Source organism: Manacus vitellinus, unplaced genomic scaffold (genome assembly GCF_001715985.3).
Source record: "Manacus vitellinus isolate BGI_N305 unplaced genomic scaffold, ASM171598v3 scaffold_4_pilon, whole genome shotgun sequence".
Lineage (NCBI taxonomy): Eukaryota > Metazoa > Chordata > Aves > Passeriformes > Pipridae > Manacus > Manacus vitellinus.
This window is the reverse complement of record NW_021940604.1, coordinates 4,058,469-4,077,515: the sequence shown is the minus strand read 5'-3', so window position 1 is coordinate 4,077,515 and position 19,047 is coordinate 4,058,469. Positions and strand designations below refer to the sequence as shown.

Here is a 19,047-nt window from a genome sequence, read left to right as displayed (position 1 = left end):
TGATAAGTGTTCAATTTCTTCATTGGAGTTTGAAGATAGTTTGCTTTTTATACAGCACGTGCCTGTTCTGTCCCATTCCAGATGGACAGAATTACTAAGGAGCTAAGAAGAAAACACTTTTAAATTACTGCTTAGGGCTGGAATTATGGGAGTTAAAATATTTTCAGATCTAGCTAGATTCAAAACTCTTGCTAATTGAAAACAGTGTAGCAGTAATGGGTGAAACAGCAGGATGAGATTGTGCGCCTTCATTAAAGGAAAATGTTTTCAAACTTACAGCCAGAACTTGTTTTGCTGAGTTTCAAGCACTCCAGATTCCAGTTCTCTTCTGTTAGAGAAATTGAAAACACAATGCTTCAGCTGTTCTAAGTGTCAGTGCTGACAAAAAGCCCACTTTTACCCATTTTTCATTCTTAGACTGAATCATTATAAGATTTTGGAAAAAGCTTTCTTTTGGTCTGCTTTTATTGAATCTGGTAATAAGTAAAAGCACTGTCTCTTTAAATCTTGGAGGCTTCTGTTCTGCCTGTAGTTCCCATGATTTTGCTGAACATTTTTAGAGAGTTGCTGAATATTTTTAGATTAGTAGTCACTGCAGAATTATGTTTTATGTACAACTCTTATTCTCAACTTACGAAATGGATACCCAGTCTTGTGGATATTAACTTCTTACTAATTTTACTGCATTTGAGAAGTATTTTTAAGGGAGTATGTATCTGTTCCATAGCTTTGAAGATCAGTACAAGAAACTTGGCCTGTGGATGCATGACATGGAAGAAAGAATAAGCACAGAAGCATTAGGAGAGAGCAAGCAGCTTATTTCTGAGAAGAAAAAGGAGGTGCAAAAAGTGGAAAAATTCCTGGAAGAGTTGCTGAATTCAAGGTATATTGAAAGTACATTTTCTAAAATACTCTCACTTTTTCCTCTGCTAAAGCAGTAGTAAAACTGAACTGTCTGTGAATAGAGGGTAAATCCAGATACTTCCAGTTTTAAGGAATTTCAACGAACTCCAATATTTGGTGTTGATACATTTCTTACTAAAAAAGCTTATCATACTTCATTAATAAATGGAAACTGAAAAATATAATTTTAAAAAATAAATCTTGAAAACATTGCTTTTACAAGCAATAGTGAAAATTACATTTATCATTATATCCATTTAAAAATTTTCTTTCCTTCTGTCCTGCAACACTCAGATCCAACCAGGTTAGCAGAATCCCCTTTCCATACAGCTGGCTTTATAAAAGAGCTCAAATAGCATCCACATTGGCTATGAAATCTTTCTAAAATTCAGAATTATCCAATAGATGATGAAGTAATTGCTGTTTTGAGTACACAGTGGTTTTTTTAAATGCTTTTTTTATTATCAGGTTGCTGAAGATAGAACAGAAATAGTAGTCAGTTGTTCAAGCCTCACAGCATGCTAAAAACAAACACCCCGTCACTCCCTATCCCCTTGAGACTGATGCAAGACATTTTGGTCTGAGGCAAATTCCCTGTAATCACTGGATATCAGGAAGGGTGATCAAGTAGATTGAGATTAGCTGAGGCTGTATAAACCCAGTTTTAATCCCTTTTACTAACCCTTGTACTGAACCCCAGAGTCAGTGTCTAATCCTGGAAAAATGGCCTGACCTTTCCATCATGCCTTCCTACTTGTCAAAGACTATAAACTTCTTAGAAGCTTTAGCAGGTGCAAAAAGGTAGCAGTTCATATAGAACTGGAAAATTTGACATCTGAAAAGAAAATTAAGTTAGCTTTTAATTTAAATGTGTAACACAAAGATTTCAGCGTGATCATTCTGAGCTACAAAATCTGCATAAATGGCACTGCACTGAAGAAAAGATATTAATCAATACACACTGCTTATATTTGCTTTCAGTCCCTCCTAGATTATTTTTTCTGTTAATTATTAACTCTATCACTGGTGAAGTAGGTGATTATAACAGCAACCAATAATTTCTGATAGTTTCTATAATAATTTATGCTTTCTGAAACTGATTTTCACTCTCATTATTTTTTTTTCAGGGAATCTTTTGATCAGTTGTCCCAAATGGCACAGACTTTAAATGAAGAAGGCCATGGTGCAGGGAGGGAAGTGCGTCTGGCTTCTCAGCATCTCACCAATTATCAAAACATGGTCAAATGTGTCAAGGAGAAGCTGCGAACTTGTCAGCTTGCACTCCAAGAGCATCTCACTCTGGAGGAGGCATCAGAGAGTATGTGGTCATGGGTGAAAGAGGTTCAAGATAAACTGGCATCATCACAGAGCACTTTTGGTAGCAAAGCCACACTGGAGAGACGACTGACACAAATTCAGGTAAATAAGGATCAAACTAGAGATTACACGTCAAGATTAATATTAGGTGTGAGCCATATCAGTGGAAAAGGTATATTTTTATATTTTATTCTTTTATAGTTATGAAGAAGAAGAATTTAAGGTGATCTGGATAAATTGGTATGGGAAGTATGAAAAACAGGATGAAGTTTAATGGAGATAGGTGCCAGGTATTACATTTCATAAGGAATAACGGACTATGAAAATGTATATTCAGGTCCCAAAAAGCTTTCTAATAGAGGAAAAGCCTTGGAATAATTGACAAAGAGAGTCTGTGGTGTGTCCATCACAGGAGATCTTCAGGAAGAGGTTAGATAAACATGTATTAGGAAGATCATCAAGGTAGAAGATCCTGCCATGGTCTTTCTTGAGATTTCTTCTAGCTGCATGATTCTGTCTTATTGTGCTGTGTTTGACCTCTTCATTATCTGCTGCAAGGTGAACAATATTTTAGGATGACCAATGCAGTAAAAAAGCTGTATAACTGCGGGAAAAACTACTGGGTCACCTGCACATGGTAAGGTACAGGCACTTACAAAAAGAGGTGCCTAGAAATTCATACTGGTATGATTATCAAGGATAAATGAGTTCAGAGAAGATGGTGTCCACTGTTTAAAGAATAACAGCTTTCATTTCTCATCAGGTTACATTTGATATTCTGACTCATTTTGCCTCACAGGAGATCCTCTTACTCAAAGGTGATGGTGAAGTTAAGCTGAACATGGCCATTGGAAAAGGAGAACAAGCACTTAAAAGCAGCAATGAAGAAGGACAAAAAGTGATACAAACCGAGCTAGAGACATTGAAGGATGTATGGAATGACATCATCAGTACTTCAGTGAACTGGCAAAGGTAAGATAAGACTACTTGGAAAACACAGGTTTGCTGCCATGTTTGCTCACAGAGTGGTACCTCACTGCATGTAGGAGTACATTCATTCATTACTGGTACGTGAGGGGAAATTTACATTGTCAGAGAGAATCAAAATTGCCTGGGAAAAATATGTCCTTTTAAAAAAAAAAAGATGAGTTGACCCTATCAAATGAATCAAATTTCTTATGAGATGGTACTTGATAGTAATTTAAAAATGAATAGAAATCACACAAATGCATACAGAGAAAAATCCGGAAAGGGCTTTCTGAGTTATTGAGCCTGTACTTGGGCAGGACCAAGAACATGTGACTGATATTTGCCTACCTCTTCCATACAAAACTCTAGGAAGGTTTCTCAATTCTGTTTTTCATTACTTTTTTTAATTAAAAAACAAAATTCTAATATCAACTACAAATAATCTTTCTTGCATATTAAGCTGATTTCATCTTGTTTTAACCTCAGTAGAAATGGGAAGTTTTTCTAACTGTCTATATGAGACTGTTTTATTCACTAGATTGAAGACTATCACTAGTTTGTCTACACTTTTCTTAAAATATAATAACTGAAAGTGGGCTGCCATCTTACTGTATTTAAGACTTTACTAATTCTGCATAGTGTATCAGTACTTTCCATTCCCTTCACGTAACACTCTTCCTAATCCTCTCCAGAATGAGATTTTCCTTTCTTCTCAATAGTATAATTTTGCTGAATTTTGTTTACTTTATCCTCTATCTTCAAATCCTTTTTCACAGTACTAAACCTAGGCAGTTATACCCAATTTTGTATTTGTAGATCTATCTGATTTCTCCTTCCTAAGTAAGCATTATTTTCACCATAAAATTCTATCTTTTTAAAATTTCTTTTAAGAACATCTGACATTTAAATCCTGTCATCCAAACTAGTTGCAGCTGCTTCCTTGTTGCCGTCATTTGTAGGTTTTACAAGCACCCTCTATTCTATCATCCCAGGCATTACCGGATAGAAATTACTCTTGGTGAGCTTTTGCATGATCCTGCTTCCTTAGTTCTCTAATAAAACCTAAAAAATCAGAAAGGTCACAAATCTGTATTTTAGATAATCAGAGTGCTAGGATATCTGGGTCCTAAATATCAGTGGGGAGAGCCATGGGATGGATAAATTGGATTTTTGCAATTGAAAGTGGTGCCACTTTCTTAGTTACTCCAAAATTGTAACCGAATCGCATGTAAAAAATTATAATGGGCTGTCTTCAATATGTCACTCAAATTTCAGCCAATTTTTGTCATAAAATACTGTTTAGATTAAATTAGATCTTTGCATTTTGAGTGAAATCCTTACCACACGCTTGACTATCACTGAGTCCAGTGGAATGAGAATTACATTCCTCAGCATGGATCCCAGAGAAATACCGTGATCTAGTAGGAGGAGCAATATATGACAGGAGAATTTGTTATAAATTTTAAATGGTACTATAGATAATTGATTTGTTTTTTCAAAACTTGGCTGATTATCTCCTAATTGACAATAATTTCATAGGCTGCTGGATATTTTATTACTCCAGTAATGCTCAGTATTTTACTTTGCTGTACAGACACTGAAATGTGCTTTTAATTAGTCTGAGACAGATAGATCACTCATGTAACCTGAAATAGGGAAGCACTTGCATTAGGTTGTACCTAGTAGCCCAAAACCCACAGGAATTCTAGAATAACTAGGATGTAAATTAATACAGAAAACTAAAGCAAGATGCAGAAAAAAACATATTCTAAATATTATGCATGGCTACAGACTGTGTAACAAGGTATAAGCATACTCTTTTTTTTCCAAATGTTCAGAAGTTCTCATCCGCACTTTGTATGTTTCTTTTACTGTAAGCTGCCTAGATTCTGTTATTAGCCAGTGGAATGACTATCTGGAAAGGAAGAACCAGCTGGAACAGTGGTTAGAGAAATTGGATCGCAAAGTGGAACAGCCTTTAGAACCACAGATTGGTCTGAAGGAGAAGTTTGCTCAACTGGACCACTTCCAGGCTATTGTTTCTGAGATAGAGGATCACTCTGATGATTTACAGCAACTCATTGACAAAGCTGTGGAACTATATGAAAAAACGGGAGATGATTCTTTTGGAGATGCAGCTCAGGAAGAGCTAAAAACACAGTTTAATGACATCTCAACTGTGGCCAAGGTAAGATAAAGATCTCCATTTCAAATAAATAAAATGTTTAAACTTTTGTATATATAACTAAAAATTTTATTTTTGTAATTTTTTAGTAACTAAAGGATTGACTGTGTTTGAATCATCTTGCCTCTATTATGGTTAAGTCTAGTAAAAAATTGGATACAGTTTAGTAAAATTCAATGGAATGCAAAAACTGTATTGGGAATTTAAATTTCTATGGTTATTTTTGAAAAGTGAAGGCCATATATTTTATTCCTAGTTTCATAAATACAGTAGTATTTCTGATATTCTTAAAGATTTATGTTCCTCTAACTCTTTTTCATTCATTCCTAGCACTTTTTTTTTACCTAGATGGGGAAGAATGAAATGCCTTCCTGAGAGACAGAATAAAATGCTTCCCTGACATATTGTCAGAAAGAGAAATCCTATTGTCAAAAAGATAAATGCCCATATTTTGTGGTGTTTCAAGTCACTAAGCACTGCACATGCTATACAGATATTCTGTTTGGTTTCTAAGGAAAAACCTATGAGCTGACTGAGACCTTCTGCCAACCAGATGAGGACAGCGAAACAATTTGCCTCCATTCTCCCTTTCTACTGGTGCTACATTTTGGTGTGAGCAATGTGAACAGAGATGCATGGCTTTCTTTACTGAGGCTCTTTTACTTCCCTAGAAAGGCTATTTTGTTTGCAGTCGGGTGTATGTGGACGTTTTCTTACCCTGTTGTTCCACAAAATGCATTAAGATATAAAAGCTTTGAGGATTTACTTTAGATCATCTTTGTTTAGCTAGTAACCATCCATTGTCTAATTGATCCAAAAGATTTTGAGAAATTATGATAATTATTTTCAGAGGGAACAGTAGGATTTATTAATCTAACTTAGTTTTTAAAAGCATCTGTTGAATGTTGAGTTAATCAAAGTTAAAAATAACTGAGTTTAACTTTTAGGTGGTTTAATTCGAAACTGTTTTCAAGACTCTTCAATCTAGATTAGAGTATCCACACAGTAGTAAAAAACTATTTGATTAGCTCACTTCACTTTTGGTTAGTTCTGATAAATACTCATTAGGGCTATCTCACAAGAATATAGCAACAAATCTAGTCTGTCAGACTAAAGGCAAATCTAGGCCACTATACTCCTTCACTGTTTTGTAGTAAGGTAAACTGATGCACTTTAAGCTTACATTAAAAAGCTAAGATAGAGCCAGGAGGCAGTTGTACGTCTGTGTCAAGGAAAGCATCCTCCAGGACTGCAGGGCAGATAGCTGTGGACAGCTGCCACCCCTGATCTGATGGTCAAAATGGGACTCATCACCATAAGAACCTTTTGCACTTCTGACCACTGGAACTCCTCCTTTGTGGTCTTCCTGTGAGGCATCTCTATGACTCTGCTTAGCATTTGTAAATACTTGGTGCTTATAAATATTCTAAATAAGAGCTGTGTTTCTGGTAGCAATGCTGCTTCCTGGGAGTATTCAGGGGTGATCTGCAAGACTCTCCAGAGTGTATCGGGAAAAAGGCCTGCCGGAGTTGCACAACTGCAGTATTGATATCTATTAAACAATACATTAGACTGTGTTAACTTTTGTGCTCATCTTCAGATGGCCTGTGCTCCAGCAGAAAATGCTCGTCCAGACCAACCTGACCCAAACCTTGTGCAGTGTAGCACTGTGTTCTGCTGCTACAAGCTGTACTCTATCCAGTATCCACACTATAAAGTCAAACCAGCCTTGCATACTTAAAGCCAGCATAGTATTTAAGTACTTTAATGGTCTTTTTTTTTCCCATCTGAATGATAGGAGAAAATGAGGAAAGTGGAAGATATTGTGAAGGATCATTTGCTCTACCTTGATGCTGTGCATGAATTCACAGACTGGCTGCATTCTGCAAAGGAAGAGCTTCACCGCTGGTCAGATGCATCTGGAGATACACCAACTATACAGAAGAAGCTGGCCAAAATCAATGTAAGATAAGTTAGCTTTCTTCTGTAATTCAGACTCTATGCTCTAAAATAAGCCCGAGTCAAACACTTGTGGGATCTTCAGTTATCTGAAAGCAAGCTTTCTAAGCTGTGCTTTGTTTTTCACTCCCTTCCCGGTATTAACAGATGGAGTAAAAGTATAATCATATTTGTTAGTCACAGCACACATGGAAACAATTTACCAGAACTGAAGCCTAGTGGCATCACAGAAGAATGTTGCTTAGCTGATTAATGAAAATGCTTCTGTCCTCATCCCCAAATATGCTTTCTCCATGAGCAGAATTGTCTGAATCAAAAGTCAGAAACGACCTTTTCTGCTTTGCATGAAATGGAGACGTGTAAAACAGCACAAAGATTGTCCTCCCCAAATACAGTAGAAATGTATGGGTTGCCTCTCTGTGTGTATTCTCCATAGCCTGCATCTATTCTTCGGTATTTGAGTGCCTAAGCAGTTTTCATATTCCTGAATGCAGCATTAAAGCAGACTGCATGTTTTGCTTGTGTCTAGTGTTTACTTTCAGATACTTATAACATTTTACTCTGCTCCTAAGCATGAGAGAGTGGGCCAGTGAACTTGAATGCTCATTGAAGATTCAGGATCCCCAAAATCAAATTACAGATTTGTTGTACACTCTTGGGTAGTTTTTCAGTCTCCTTTGTGCTCAAACTCCTGATCTTTTAAACAGGAAGGGGAGGAGATAGCAGTGTCTAGCTCATAGGACTAACAAGAGAAGAAATAACATCACTCTAGCATGCAGTGTTTGGGATGGTATTTATATTCTCTAGTTTCTTAAGCTGAGAGGCCTCAAAATTCCCTTGTATGAGATATGTGAGACTGAAAGAGGACACTGTAGAACAAATTCAGCTCTGGAAAAAAAAACTCGGGAAAAAAAACTCAGAAAAAAAACTCGTGCAATCAGTTTTGGCGCACCACAGGTCACTGGCAGGCTGTAAACTGCAGTTACGTTTTTAAGACTGCTGCAAGCAGCTACACACCAGCCTTTCTTTTTGCAAAGATCACAACAAAGTCTTTATGTTCCGAATCTCAGCCTAAAACGTTATTTTCAGCGCCTAAACCACGTGCGTTCTTTCTCTCCAAAGCTTATGACAGTTTCAGAATCGTTTAATCCATGCAAGGCCCGCACACCTCTATTGGGTTTTATTCCCCCCGGCCCCCGGCGGCGATTCCCAGAGTCGCGGCTCGGTGCGGGACGGGACGGGACGGGAGGAGACGGGACGCGTCCCCCGGGCGGGCCCCCGTTCGCGGCCATGGCGATGGCGGCCCCCGGGTTACCATGGCAATGTCGCCCTGCAGGAGCTGGTGGAGTCCCGGCAGGCCGGCGCGGGCCGGCTGTGCCGAGTGGAGACGCTGGCCCGCGCGCGAAGCGCGGCACCACGGCCGGCGGTGCCAGCTGCTGGCGGCGAGATGCAGGCGCTGCAGGCGGACTGGCGGCAGTGGGAGGAGAGCGCCCGCCGCAGCCAGGGCGGCCTGCGGGACCTGCTGAGCCAGATGGCCCTGTCGGAGCGGGAGTTCGCGGCGCAGGCCGGGCGGCTGGAGGAGGCTGTGCAGCGGCTCGGCGGGCAGCTGGCCGCCTGGTCCCAGGGGCTGGTCCCCGCCGACAGCCGGCACACCGACGCCGAGGTCGTGGAGAGCTGGCGCAAGGAGAAAGTAAGGGCATGCTTCTTTTCCTAGCAGCTTCTTGGTTGTAAATGTATGGTCACTGTGGGCAGGAAACTTCCACCAAGCGGGGCTTGTCAGGTAGAAATGTAATAAAGATGTACTCGTGAGAGATATTTCCATGAAATCCCAGCTATCCAAACTCTTTTTAAAACTGTGATCACAGTTGGCAGAAGACATTCTCCCCTTGGCCTCTGCCGTACAAGGCTTAGCAAACGCTGCCTGGATTTTAGGTGTTAAAACCAGGGCTCGCCCCTGTGATAAAGCCAAGGAGCTGGCACACCGGCTCTGAGCCGCGCTTCCAAGCTGCTCAGTGTTTCAAACTGGAATAGCACTTGATGGAGGAAATGTGAAGCATTTCCTAAAAGCCAAGTAAGCAGCTGGAGCCATTTCTGACTTCAAGTTTGTTTGGAGTGTGTTGAGCTTATACTTTCCTTCTCTTGAAATATCCTTTACACTCTGCACGTTGAAATCTTATCCAATATTTAAAGAAGTTATTCTGTAAATTTGCTAATGGCTTTGCTTTGGAACGCAGTGGAATTTAGAGAAATAGAGCTTGTTTCTGTTTCTAATTGTCTTCTAGCAAAAATATTCCTCATGTATGTATCACACACACACTATATAAATATATACATATATTTGCAACAGGCAAGATGCTTCTTTGTATGTATCTCAGCTACAGTGAATCAGAGATGTTGATGAAAGATACGGAGTATTTCCCTTACAGGGTAGTGTTGCAGTAAAACAGTTTCAGTAAAGAGAGAAAGGTGTGTGATGCCTGCTTTCTGCCCCCTTGACTGAAATCATATTCAAAAAAAACCCCCATAACACCTTCTTTTTGAACTGAGATTATTAATCTTTTTCTCCAGTATCCAAAACAAGTTATTTCTGTGGCTTCCTCTTTCACAGAATTCCTTGCACAGATTTATAGAAACTGCTTGCTTGAATGCTTGTATGTATCCATAGGAGCAACAAAGCTGACATTAAGTTGCAGCAAATAGTGGTACAAATATGCAAGTATATATGTTTTTAAAAAGGAAAGGAAGACATGGGATTATCATCAACACACCAGGCATTTTTTATTTCATAAATGGAAAAGTACTAAATTCAAAAGATATTGCTTTTATTAGTAGTATATATAATATGCATGTACTGTAGCACTATGTAACAGTTGAAAACATTGGCTAATGAGGAAAATGCAGCAACCTCTCAAGATATAACTATACACAGCACTGCTATGTAATTTTATTTATAGTTAGAGGAAATGTGACAGTTCTCCTTCCATTTCTGGACCCCAGGGATAGGTTCTATTGTGAACATAAAATAGCACTGCAGCTTTCCATTTCCATTGTTTCACAGTGATTCTGTTGCCATGTAAGCCAAGGCCACAAATTAAAAATGCATTTCCTAATTCTCAGAATTATCAAGCTCATTCGGTTACTGTGTTATACTCAAGCTCTGTTTCCTTAGGTATGTGCAACATAAGAGCAACAGATTTTGCACTTGGAATTCAGCAAATTATTTTGGTAATTGTCAGATTCAAAATTAAATCTAGGTGGCTGCAACAGTGTTATCACTGTTTCTGTATGGAAAAATGGTATAGTTAAATTTACCCTGTTTTGCAAGTTATTGTTCCTGTTCATTAGTAGGTTATGCCTGAGGCTGTATGTCATCAGAATAACCTTTTAGTAGTTTTTGAGGTAGGTTATTTGAAACAGAAAAATTATATTGAAACCAGGAAGTTTTAAGCCTATACTAGTGTTAAGACATGCTTTCTTTACCAAAAAAAAGAGGTGTTTGTATTTCATTATGGTCATTCCTGCCCTAGGCAATTTGTGACATTCTGTGTGGTGTCCATTGTGTTGTTATTTCTAATGCTTTCAAAAAATCCTCTAAGTAGTTTAACATAAAGTAACATAAGCAAAAAGGAGTTTGTTTAAGGGTTTTTTCTACGCATCATTGCTATTACATAATTACTTAATTCAAATTCTACGTTATATGGCATTGAAACAAATTGGCAGTGTTTAATGTAAAAGTGTCTTTTAATCATGATTGAACAGATTGCTGCTGTATGAGTGGCTCAAAGAAGATAAAATCCATAATATGAATAATGTTAGTCAGAGGAGTCCTGAAAAATCTGCTGCAGCAAAATATTTTTTCAGACTAACAATAACACATAAAAGTTTTTACACCTAATACATCTGAAATGTCTCTAGACTTAATTTTACAGGACTTCCCTGTAATCTGTAGATGCAAACAGATTTCTGTAATGTTAATATAATCAAGCTGTTATTAGGGTCTAAAGCTCTGTTGTTCATAGCCAACACCCACTTGTAGCTTCATTTTTTTCAAGATGGATAGTTGTGCTTTTTCTTTCTGACAGCTCAGTTACTACAAAAAAGCAATATATCTTTTATCTCTTTTTACTGGCTCAAAAACACAATATAAAAAGATATGAAGCAAGCACAAAGTTGCTTGTGAACAGCAGACACATGAGCTTAATCCGTGGTGCTTGCCCTTTTGCTGTTCTTACTAAGTCTGTTGATCAGCTTGCTAGACTCTTACTAATGTTTCTTTTTACTTTTGTTTTGCATAAAGAGATATTTATTTATTGCAGAGTTAATATTTTACAGTGAAAAATCTGCTCAGTGAACATTTTTATCTCTGTCATGTGGATTGTGATATTTTGTAAACATTCTACATATGTTTTCAAGTGTATAATTTTTACTTTTCCTGGACATTCAGTATTATAGTGATAGATTATTACAAATTGTTTACTATGTATATTTTCAAGCACCTTCATATATATATATATGTATATATATATATATATATATATGTATGTATTCAGAAACGTAATCTGGGGACATCCCTATTTCCCACTTCCGGGTCCCTATTCAAATCTGTCTTCATTTTCATGTGATCTGTTTCTTAAGTTTATATTGTATGCTTCTTCCAGACTGGCACTTTAGCCAAACTAATCTGTACATGCCAAATACTCTGGCCTGCCTGCACTGCAGAGTCTCTGCTGTTAGTCTAAGAGGACTGTCTGAAGAATTTAGTTCCTAGTGAGGCAGGGAGCCAAGTCTGCACTGCTCATTATGCTGGAGTAGCTGGCAGGATTCTACAGTGGAGATGCTGTGGACATCAACAAGCACCGTTTTTGGTGGAATACTTATCACACCTCTCCAAGTGACGAAAGCAAAGCCAACAAAAGAGCTTTTTTTGTTGTTGTTGGCTTAGCTGTCTCCAAAGAAAGAATCTTTCCAGTGCAGCAATGACAGGCAGTAACCCAGTTACTCTCACAGGATTGTGAGCAGCTGTACTTTTACATTATGAAGTCATCTGTGAAAGAGTTGAAGCTGATAAAAAGCTATGGGTGTAAATTAACTTTCTGGATACGGCTCAAAACAGTTTTTATTGAACATGCTAAACTCAAGTCAACAGGCCAATTTCATTTATATAAACATATATCATTTGCTGTTCCCTAATTATATGTACTTTCATATGTATGCAGCTAATTGACAAGAATATAGCTCATTTATTGAAATGAAATTTGTATTTCAAAATGTGCTTTGAGAACATTTTGAGCTAAGAAAGTTGAGGCGTCCAGAAGTTTTATCTCTAGAAACTCATAATTTCAAATAAGCTTCTCTGGATTTGACTGCTCAAATATTCTTGATAAATATGCATAGATCATGAATTAGTTCGAATTTAAACTCTGATAAATTCTGATTCAAAAGATGTATTTTTTTTTTACACATACTCACCAATATTCTTAATTTCTTTTAACAGGAAACATTGGATGCTCTAGTAAAGTCTGAACATATTACAGATGAGATCAAAAGTCAGTTGAATGATCTTTGTAGATTTTCCAGGGATCTGAGTACTCATTCTTCAAAAGTTTCAGGATTGATTAAGGAGTATAACAGGTACGCGTTCATCTTGTTTATATTTAATCCCATGTCTGTGTGGCAGGATGTGAGCCGTCTTTTAGGGAACCATTAATTAGAATTTTAGAATTAGAGGTATGCAGTGATTAGAATAATTATTTTAATTTTGGTGTCAACAGAATTTATAAAAAGTAGTAAGTTGGATTTTTTTTTGTTCTTTGTTTTTTTTTTCTCTTAAGCCAGGCTATGCCACTAAACTCAATGTATGTGAAACTAAATGTATGTCCATACCTGACCTATTTCAGAAAGAGTACTTGTAAAAAACTGTGAGGTAGCAGCATGTCTTATTTGTCTGAAGGAGGAACAAGCTCCACCACCTAGTTATATACTTTTCTACATTTTGTCCTTCAGTTTACTTTTCCTTGAAACAGGAACTAGCTAGGAGAGGTAGCATTTGCTTGCTTTCTGTCTTTCTCTCAGGTCACTCTATCTAATTTACTTTGGAATGTGACACCTGCATTTCAGACACAAGATTCTGTTGTTTTTTGCAGGGGATTATAGCTTCTGCCTTCTGTAGCTGCAGAAGAAGGGTGTGATGTCTCAGATTGATCTCTTTTAACATTGTGGACTTAACTGAACCACAGAAATAATCACTGTGGTTCTGCACCCTGTCCCCATAGAGAGAAAAGGGCTTGCAGAGTCTGTTCAGGCTTTGGTGCTCTGAGTCACTCTCTGGAAACACTTATACCTGTCATATCTGTGACAGTTATGTCCCAATTTACATGCTTCACTTTTAAGAACTGAAAGCTTCTAGTGGATTTCCTGGTGCTTCAGTTATGTGCATAAATTTGGTAGGAGGAATCCAGGTTAACCTAACCTTACCATTGTATTTCTGAGAACTAAATAATAGCATTGTCACCTAACAGAGTCCTACCTTTCCTCACTCCCTCCCTTGCTCTCTTCTTCTCCCCTGATGTGATAAACCCAGTCTCTGCCTGCAAGCTTCAAAAGGATGTCAGAGCAAAGAGCAGATCTTGCAGCAAAGATTTCGGACGGCTTTCAGGGATTTTCAGCAGTGGCTGGTCAATGCAAAAGTCACCACTGCCAAATGCTTTGATGTGCCTCAAAATATCAGTGAAGCTTCAGCAAGTCTGCAGAAAATACAGGTAACTCTATGACAGTAAAATACTAGTCTAAGGAAGACCCAATGAATTTCATATGCAGCTCAGATTGGATTGTTTGATTAATTACTATTTTTTGTTGATGTTGTTATTGTTAACACCGAAGGTGACTAATTGCAAGGAAATAAACACTCTTTTTCTTTACTAATCTATATTGTTTAGTTTAATTGTTGGGCTACAGTTTGTAAGTAGTCATCTCTCATAGTAACTTTGTAGTTTTAACTGTCTGTTTCTTCTTTGCGATGGGAAAAATTATGTTTTAAGTGGGATACTACTCTAAAATCAGAACGATATCAGAATCGGGTCTTAGTATCTGGAATTATTTCACAGTTATGTGAATATTTTTCCTCATGTATGGAAGTGGAGCCCTTATGGTACAAGACCAGAGTTAAATTCTGTGCAGTCCAAGTGGGCATTTAAAAAGTGTCTTTTTCACATAAAGCTAAAATAAGTCCAAACAGTTCTGTAGAAAGGAGTGTCAACTGGAAGTTTATTTTAATAAATCAATTGAAAGAAATACTTCTATTAATAGAATAGAGCTCTAATTTTAACTGAAAATAGCAAAGTAAGAATTATATAATGCAACTGTTATACCTTTAGTTAGACAGTATAACAGAAGAAATTCATATCTGTTTCTCAGAAAATAGCAAAAGCCAAATCACGTCCTTCTCCTTTTGGTAAATTTACTTTCCTTTGCTAAAGTGGTTTACTTAAAAGAGCAAAAAATGATATATTAATATATCAAATATTTAACTTCAGCATAATGAGAATATCTTCAGAGAAAATATCAGGGGGAAAAGTCCTGGTAATTTTTTACATTGAATATAAATGTTTTAACAAAGTTGCAGGTTTTTTTCAACAGTGGTAAATTTTTTTTCTTTATCACTGTACCCCCCTCATAGCATAAGACCTTACCTTGCTCTCCTTCTTCCTGAAAGGAAGATGAAATTTCATTATAGATGAAATAAACTTTTTTTGGACTGCTTTAGGACTTCTGGTGATATCTTAGTAACCTAGATAAACTTTTTTTTTTCCTTGAAAGTTAATATTCTGTCTGTTAGCACATTTGACATAATTAACTTACGAGGCAAGTATATCTTAAATTTTAATATAGCCAGAACTTAATCCATGTTATCTCAAAGCTAACAGACCCTTTGCATTCTCTACTAAGACCTCTAGTGTAACACAGAATCAGAACCTGACCTAGTAATTCTGGTATCAAGCCTGTTACTCTTGAGCGTGAATGTGACACCTGCATTTCAGACACAAGATTCTGGGTTTTTTTGCAGGGGATTATGATTATGGATATGAAACTATTTGTGTATTACATAATCATAATAGTAACAGTTTAAAATATTGCTGTTCAAGACTGCTTATTTCTTTTGAGTCCTAAGTGCTCACAAAGTTTTTTAGTAATTATAAAAACATTGTCCCAATAAACTTTCAAACAGGGAAGATAAATTAAGGATACAGAGGTATAAACACAACAGATTGGACATTGCTCAGGATCTAAGCATCAGCCCACACCCCCACATGCTTGTGGGAAGGCCAGCAGAGGTGGAGCTTACCCATGGGCAAGGCTTCAGTCCTGTGTGTGCCTCTGAGTGGGCCCCTGTGTTACCTCTGCCAGGATACTAGTTCGCTGAAATGAAACTTTTGTCACTTTCTGCACCATGGATATTTAAAGTATAATAGCCAAGTAAATGACCAGTAACTGCCTCAGGAAATACAGAACATACAGGTGATCCTAGAGTCTTATATATACATTATTTAGATGTAGCATTTCTGGATTAAGTAGCTGTTATCTGTAAATCCAATCAATACAAGTAATATTGAAATAGAATATACTGAAAGATGTGTTAGCATGTTAACAAGCAGAAACAGTAAACTCTTATCCCTCATAAATTTTCTGGGACCTTGCCTTTATTGGGACCCAAAGTTCACCAATTAGCTTCTTTTATTACTATTTTTAGGAATTCTTATCGGAAAGTGAGAATGGGCAACAAAAACTAAACCTGGTAGCATCCAAAGGAGAACTGCTGTGCTCTGTTTTACCAAAGGAAAAGGCTAAAGTTATCCAGGACAAATCTGCTACTGCTAAAGAAGATTGGAAAAATTTTATCACCACCCTCCACCAGAAGAAATCTGCATTGGAGGTATTGAACCAGTGGGGAAAGACTGGATCTAAATTTCCTCTTTGCTTCTGTTTCAAACAGCATAGCTTAGATTTTGTGTATAACTGTAAGTTTTTATGATGTGACAGAATTAATATGTAACTATTTTCAAGAAGTCTTATTCTTCTGCTTACACTTTACTTTTGTTTGCTTCTATTTTTATGACCTGAATCCACTTTGATTTCAGTGAAATGTTTTATGGAGAAGGCTGTTGTTCAGAATCAAAGCTGGCAACTGCTCAGATTCATCAGAATCTGATCAAATTGTACTGGGTTACTAAAACACATTTTCTTTTTGAAGAAGTATTTCTGCACAGGTTTCTGACACCGTTGCTGATTGAATAGTCCCAGAACAGTGTGTAAATGTTGTCTTTCTTATTGCAAATAGGTGAAATGTACCTATTTATTTGAGGAACTTTTTAAATAAATACCAACGCCTTTCTCTGTTCAGAACTCACAATTCAACCAGCTGATTGAGAATATCTTAAAATCATAATCTTTTTTAAGGTCCTAGGTTTTAAGGTCGAAAGATCTTAGCTGGATAGCACAGGAGAATTAAAGTTCATAGGCATTCTTGTTCCAAACCAGTGCTGCATCGACAGCTAAAAAAAAGTTTAAATACATTTAATGCATTATGTAGGAAAGTGCTTCAAAGAAAATTCTTGAGTAGCAAGGACTTACCTTTCTTCATATCAGGGTTACCATGGAAAGAGGATGTTCTTAGAGGTTAGTCTTTTTGAGTCAAACATTTCCCAGTCTCATAGGCTTAGTTTTTCATTCTGATGTTCAAGTGATAAGGGTATATCTAAAAAGAAAACTAAATATGTCTGGGGTTAAAAAATAAAATAACTAGGGCACAGGAGCTATGCTGTTCGGGATTCTATTCCATATGCATTATTTCTGATGTTCTTTTTTTAACTAATGCAGAAAAAACCTACAAGAAAAATATGCAGACATTGAAGGAATGCCTACATACGCCCTTAAGGCACACATTTGTATGACCAAAATGTTACAGTATAACCAGAAGTGTTCCCCCAGATTGGGTTGAACTTAGTCAAACATCACCTAGAAATAGTGGCAGCCCATTTAAGGAGAGGTCAGTGTGAATGACTGCAGTCAGATAACTCATATCCAAAATCAGCCTTTCTTCAGATTGCCTTAAGTTATGTTAGTTATGCTTAGATTGAGTCAAATCTCCTAAGATCTGTGAAGCTTTCTATTCAGAGGAAATTTGCTTCAGCCTCCCCTTAACCATGTAGTACATTGTTGCCTCTGTTTTGCTTTTTGAAAGTGTGCCCTCTCAGACTTTTATTTCAGTATCTGTGGGATAGGAAGAGGCAGGGCTGATGTAATTTGTTTGAAGAGCTGTCTATAATTTGCCTGCAATTACATATCCTTTTTGTGTACTTAATCTCTGTCTTGTGCATTAGTTATGTCCAGTGCACTGAGAATGTTCATAGATATTTGCATGTCTTCCCAGAACTTAAAGATCCAGATGAAGGACTTTGAAGCAACTGCTGAGCCTTTGCAGGAGTGGCTGACCTCAACTGAGAAGATAGTACAAGGAAGTAGCAGTCGGCTCCATGATCTTCCTTCCAAGAGGAGAGAACAGCAGAAGTTGCAGGTGACTTATAAGTGTGTTTACCACAGCCAGACTTTCCTGTCCCATCCTCCTGGCCTCATTGTTTCCTTACACAAGCTTCATCATTCTAGCATCCTGACCTCTAAATAAGATGAGAACTGGTTTCAAGGTTTGCTGTTGATGATCCTGTTCCATCAAGTTTTGCATCTCCATGTTTCTTTGATATACTGCTTCATTGTTGTAACCGTATGGTGTGCCTTTCTCAGCAAGCTTGCCATATGTCACTTCTATTTTTCATGGTGCCTTCATGCTTCTCTATTTCCAGCTTACTTGCACCCAGTCTTAATATTACCGTGCTTCTGCTTTACAGTCTGTCCTTGAGGAAATAAGCTGCCACGAGCATCAGCTCAACAGGCTAAAAGAGAAAGCTCAGCAGCTGTGGGAAGAACAAGCTGTCAGCAAAAGCTTTATGCGCAAAGTGTCTCAGTTGTCTTCTCAGTATCTTACTCTAAGCAATCTGACAAAGGTAATGCACCCAGTGTATGTGTTTTTAAGCAATTCCTTTGATGTATGTAGGGAAAAATACTGAAATGTGAAACACTGCAGTTGTCTTGCTTGTCTGCTCTGTGGTGTCTGATCTATTCTGTCTTTCACATTGACTTTTAGGAGTGGAAAGTAAGAACTGTCAACAAAATGTAACTGATTTTTTATTTTTTTATTTAAAAGTGTGTTGATTAAGAAGTAAACCTCACCTGATTCTATAATAATCAGATTTGATTTTGATTATTTTAAGCATTGAAGACATTTTAGTTTTGTAATAAGTGGCACCTGAAAGGAGTGTATTTCAAAAATGAGGGAAGGGTAGTTTTTTTAGAAAATACATAATGCAGAAAAGTTATTATTTCATCTCATCTATAATGATGATTATTTGCATTGTAAGTATCTTCATCTAAAAGTAATAGATTTATCTTCTAGAAAAAATACCTCCTAGGCTGCTTTTGAAGATTCAAGGGCAGGCATAGGCCAAATTCTAAAGCGTCAGGCCAAGAACCAAGAGTTTAACCTGTCTTTTTTGAGTGGTATTTGACACACTTCATCACTTCTACCATCTCTATTGTGTAGAGAGATAAGAAGGCCTTCATATTAGGACTGTTACTTTTTGCAAAGTTCACGTCATGAAGGAGGC

The 19,047-nt window shown here is 37.3% G+C and overlaps 1 protein-coding gene across 1 annotated transcript in view; it reads left to right on the top strand.

Moving 5' to 3' along the window:
- Positions 1 to 19,047, top strand: part of SYNE1 (spectrin repeat containing nuclear envelope protein 1) — a 291,013-nt gene that overhangs the window by 127,049 nt on the left and 144,917 nt on the right. Inside the window, exons 49-59 of the mRNA XM_029962721.1 lie at positions 728 to 883; positions 2,031 to 2,322; positions 3,020 to 3,192; positions 5,068 to 5,377; positions 7,173 to 7,337; positions 8,670 to 9,023; positions 12,828 to 12,964; positions 13,914 to 14,091; positions 16,080 to 16,262; positions 17,760 to 17,903; positions 18,232 to 18,387. Of these exons, the coding sequence (XP_029818581.1) occupies positions 728 to 883; positions 2,031 to 2,322; positions 3,020 to 3,192; positions 5,068 to 5,377; positions 7,173 to 7,337; positions 8,670 to 9,023; positions 12,828 to 12,964; positions 13,914 to 14,091; positions 16,080 to 16,262; positions 17,760 to 17,903; positions 18,232 to 18,387 (2,248 nt within the window). The remainder of the gene's footprint in view (positions 1 to 727; positions 884 to 2,030; positions 2,323 to 3,019; positions 3,193 to 5,067; positions 5,378 to 7,172; positions 7,338 to 8,669; positions 9,024 to 12,827; positions 12,965 to 13,913; positions 14,092 to 16,079; positions 16,263 to 17,759; positions 17,904 to 18,231; positions 18,388 to 19,047) is intronic.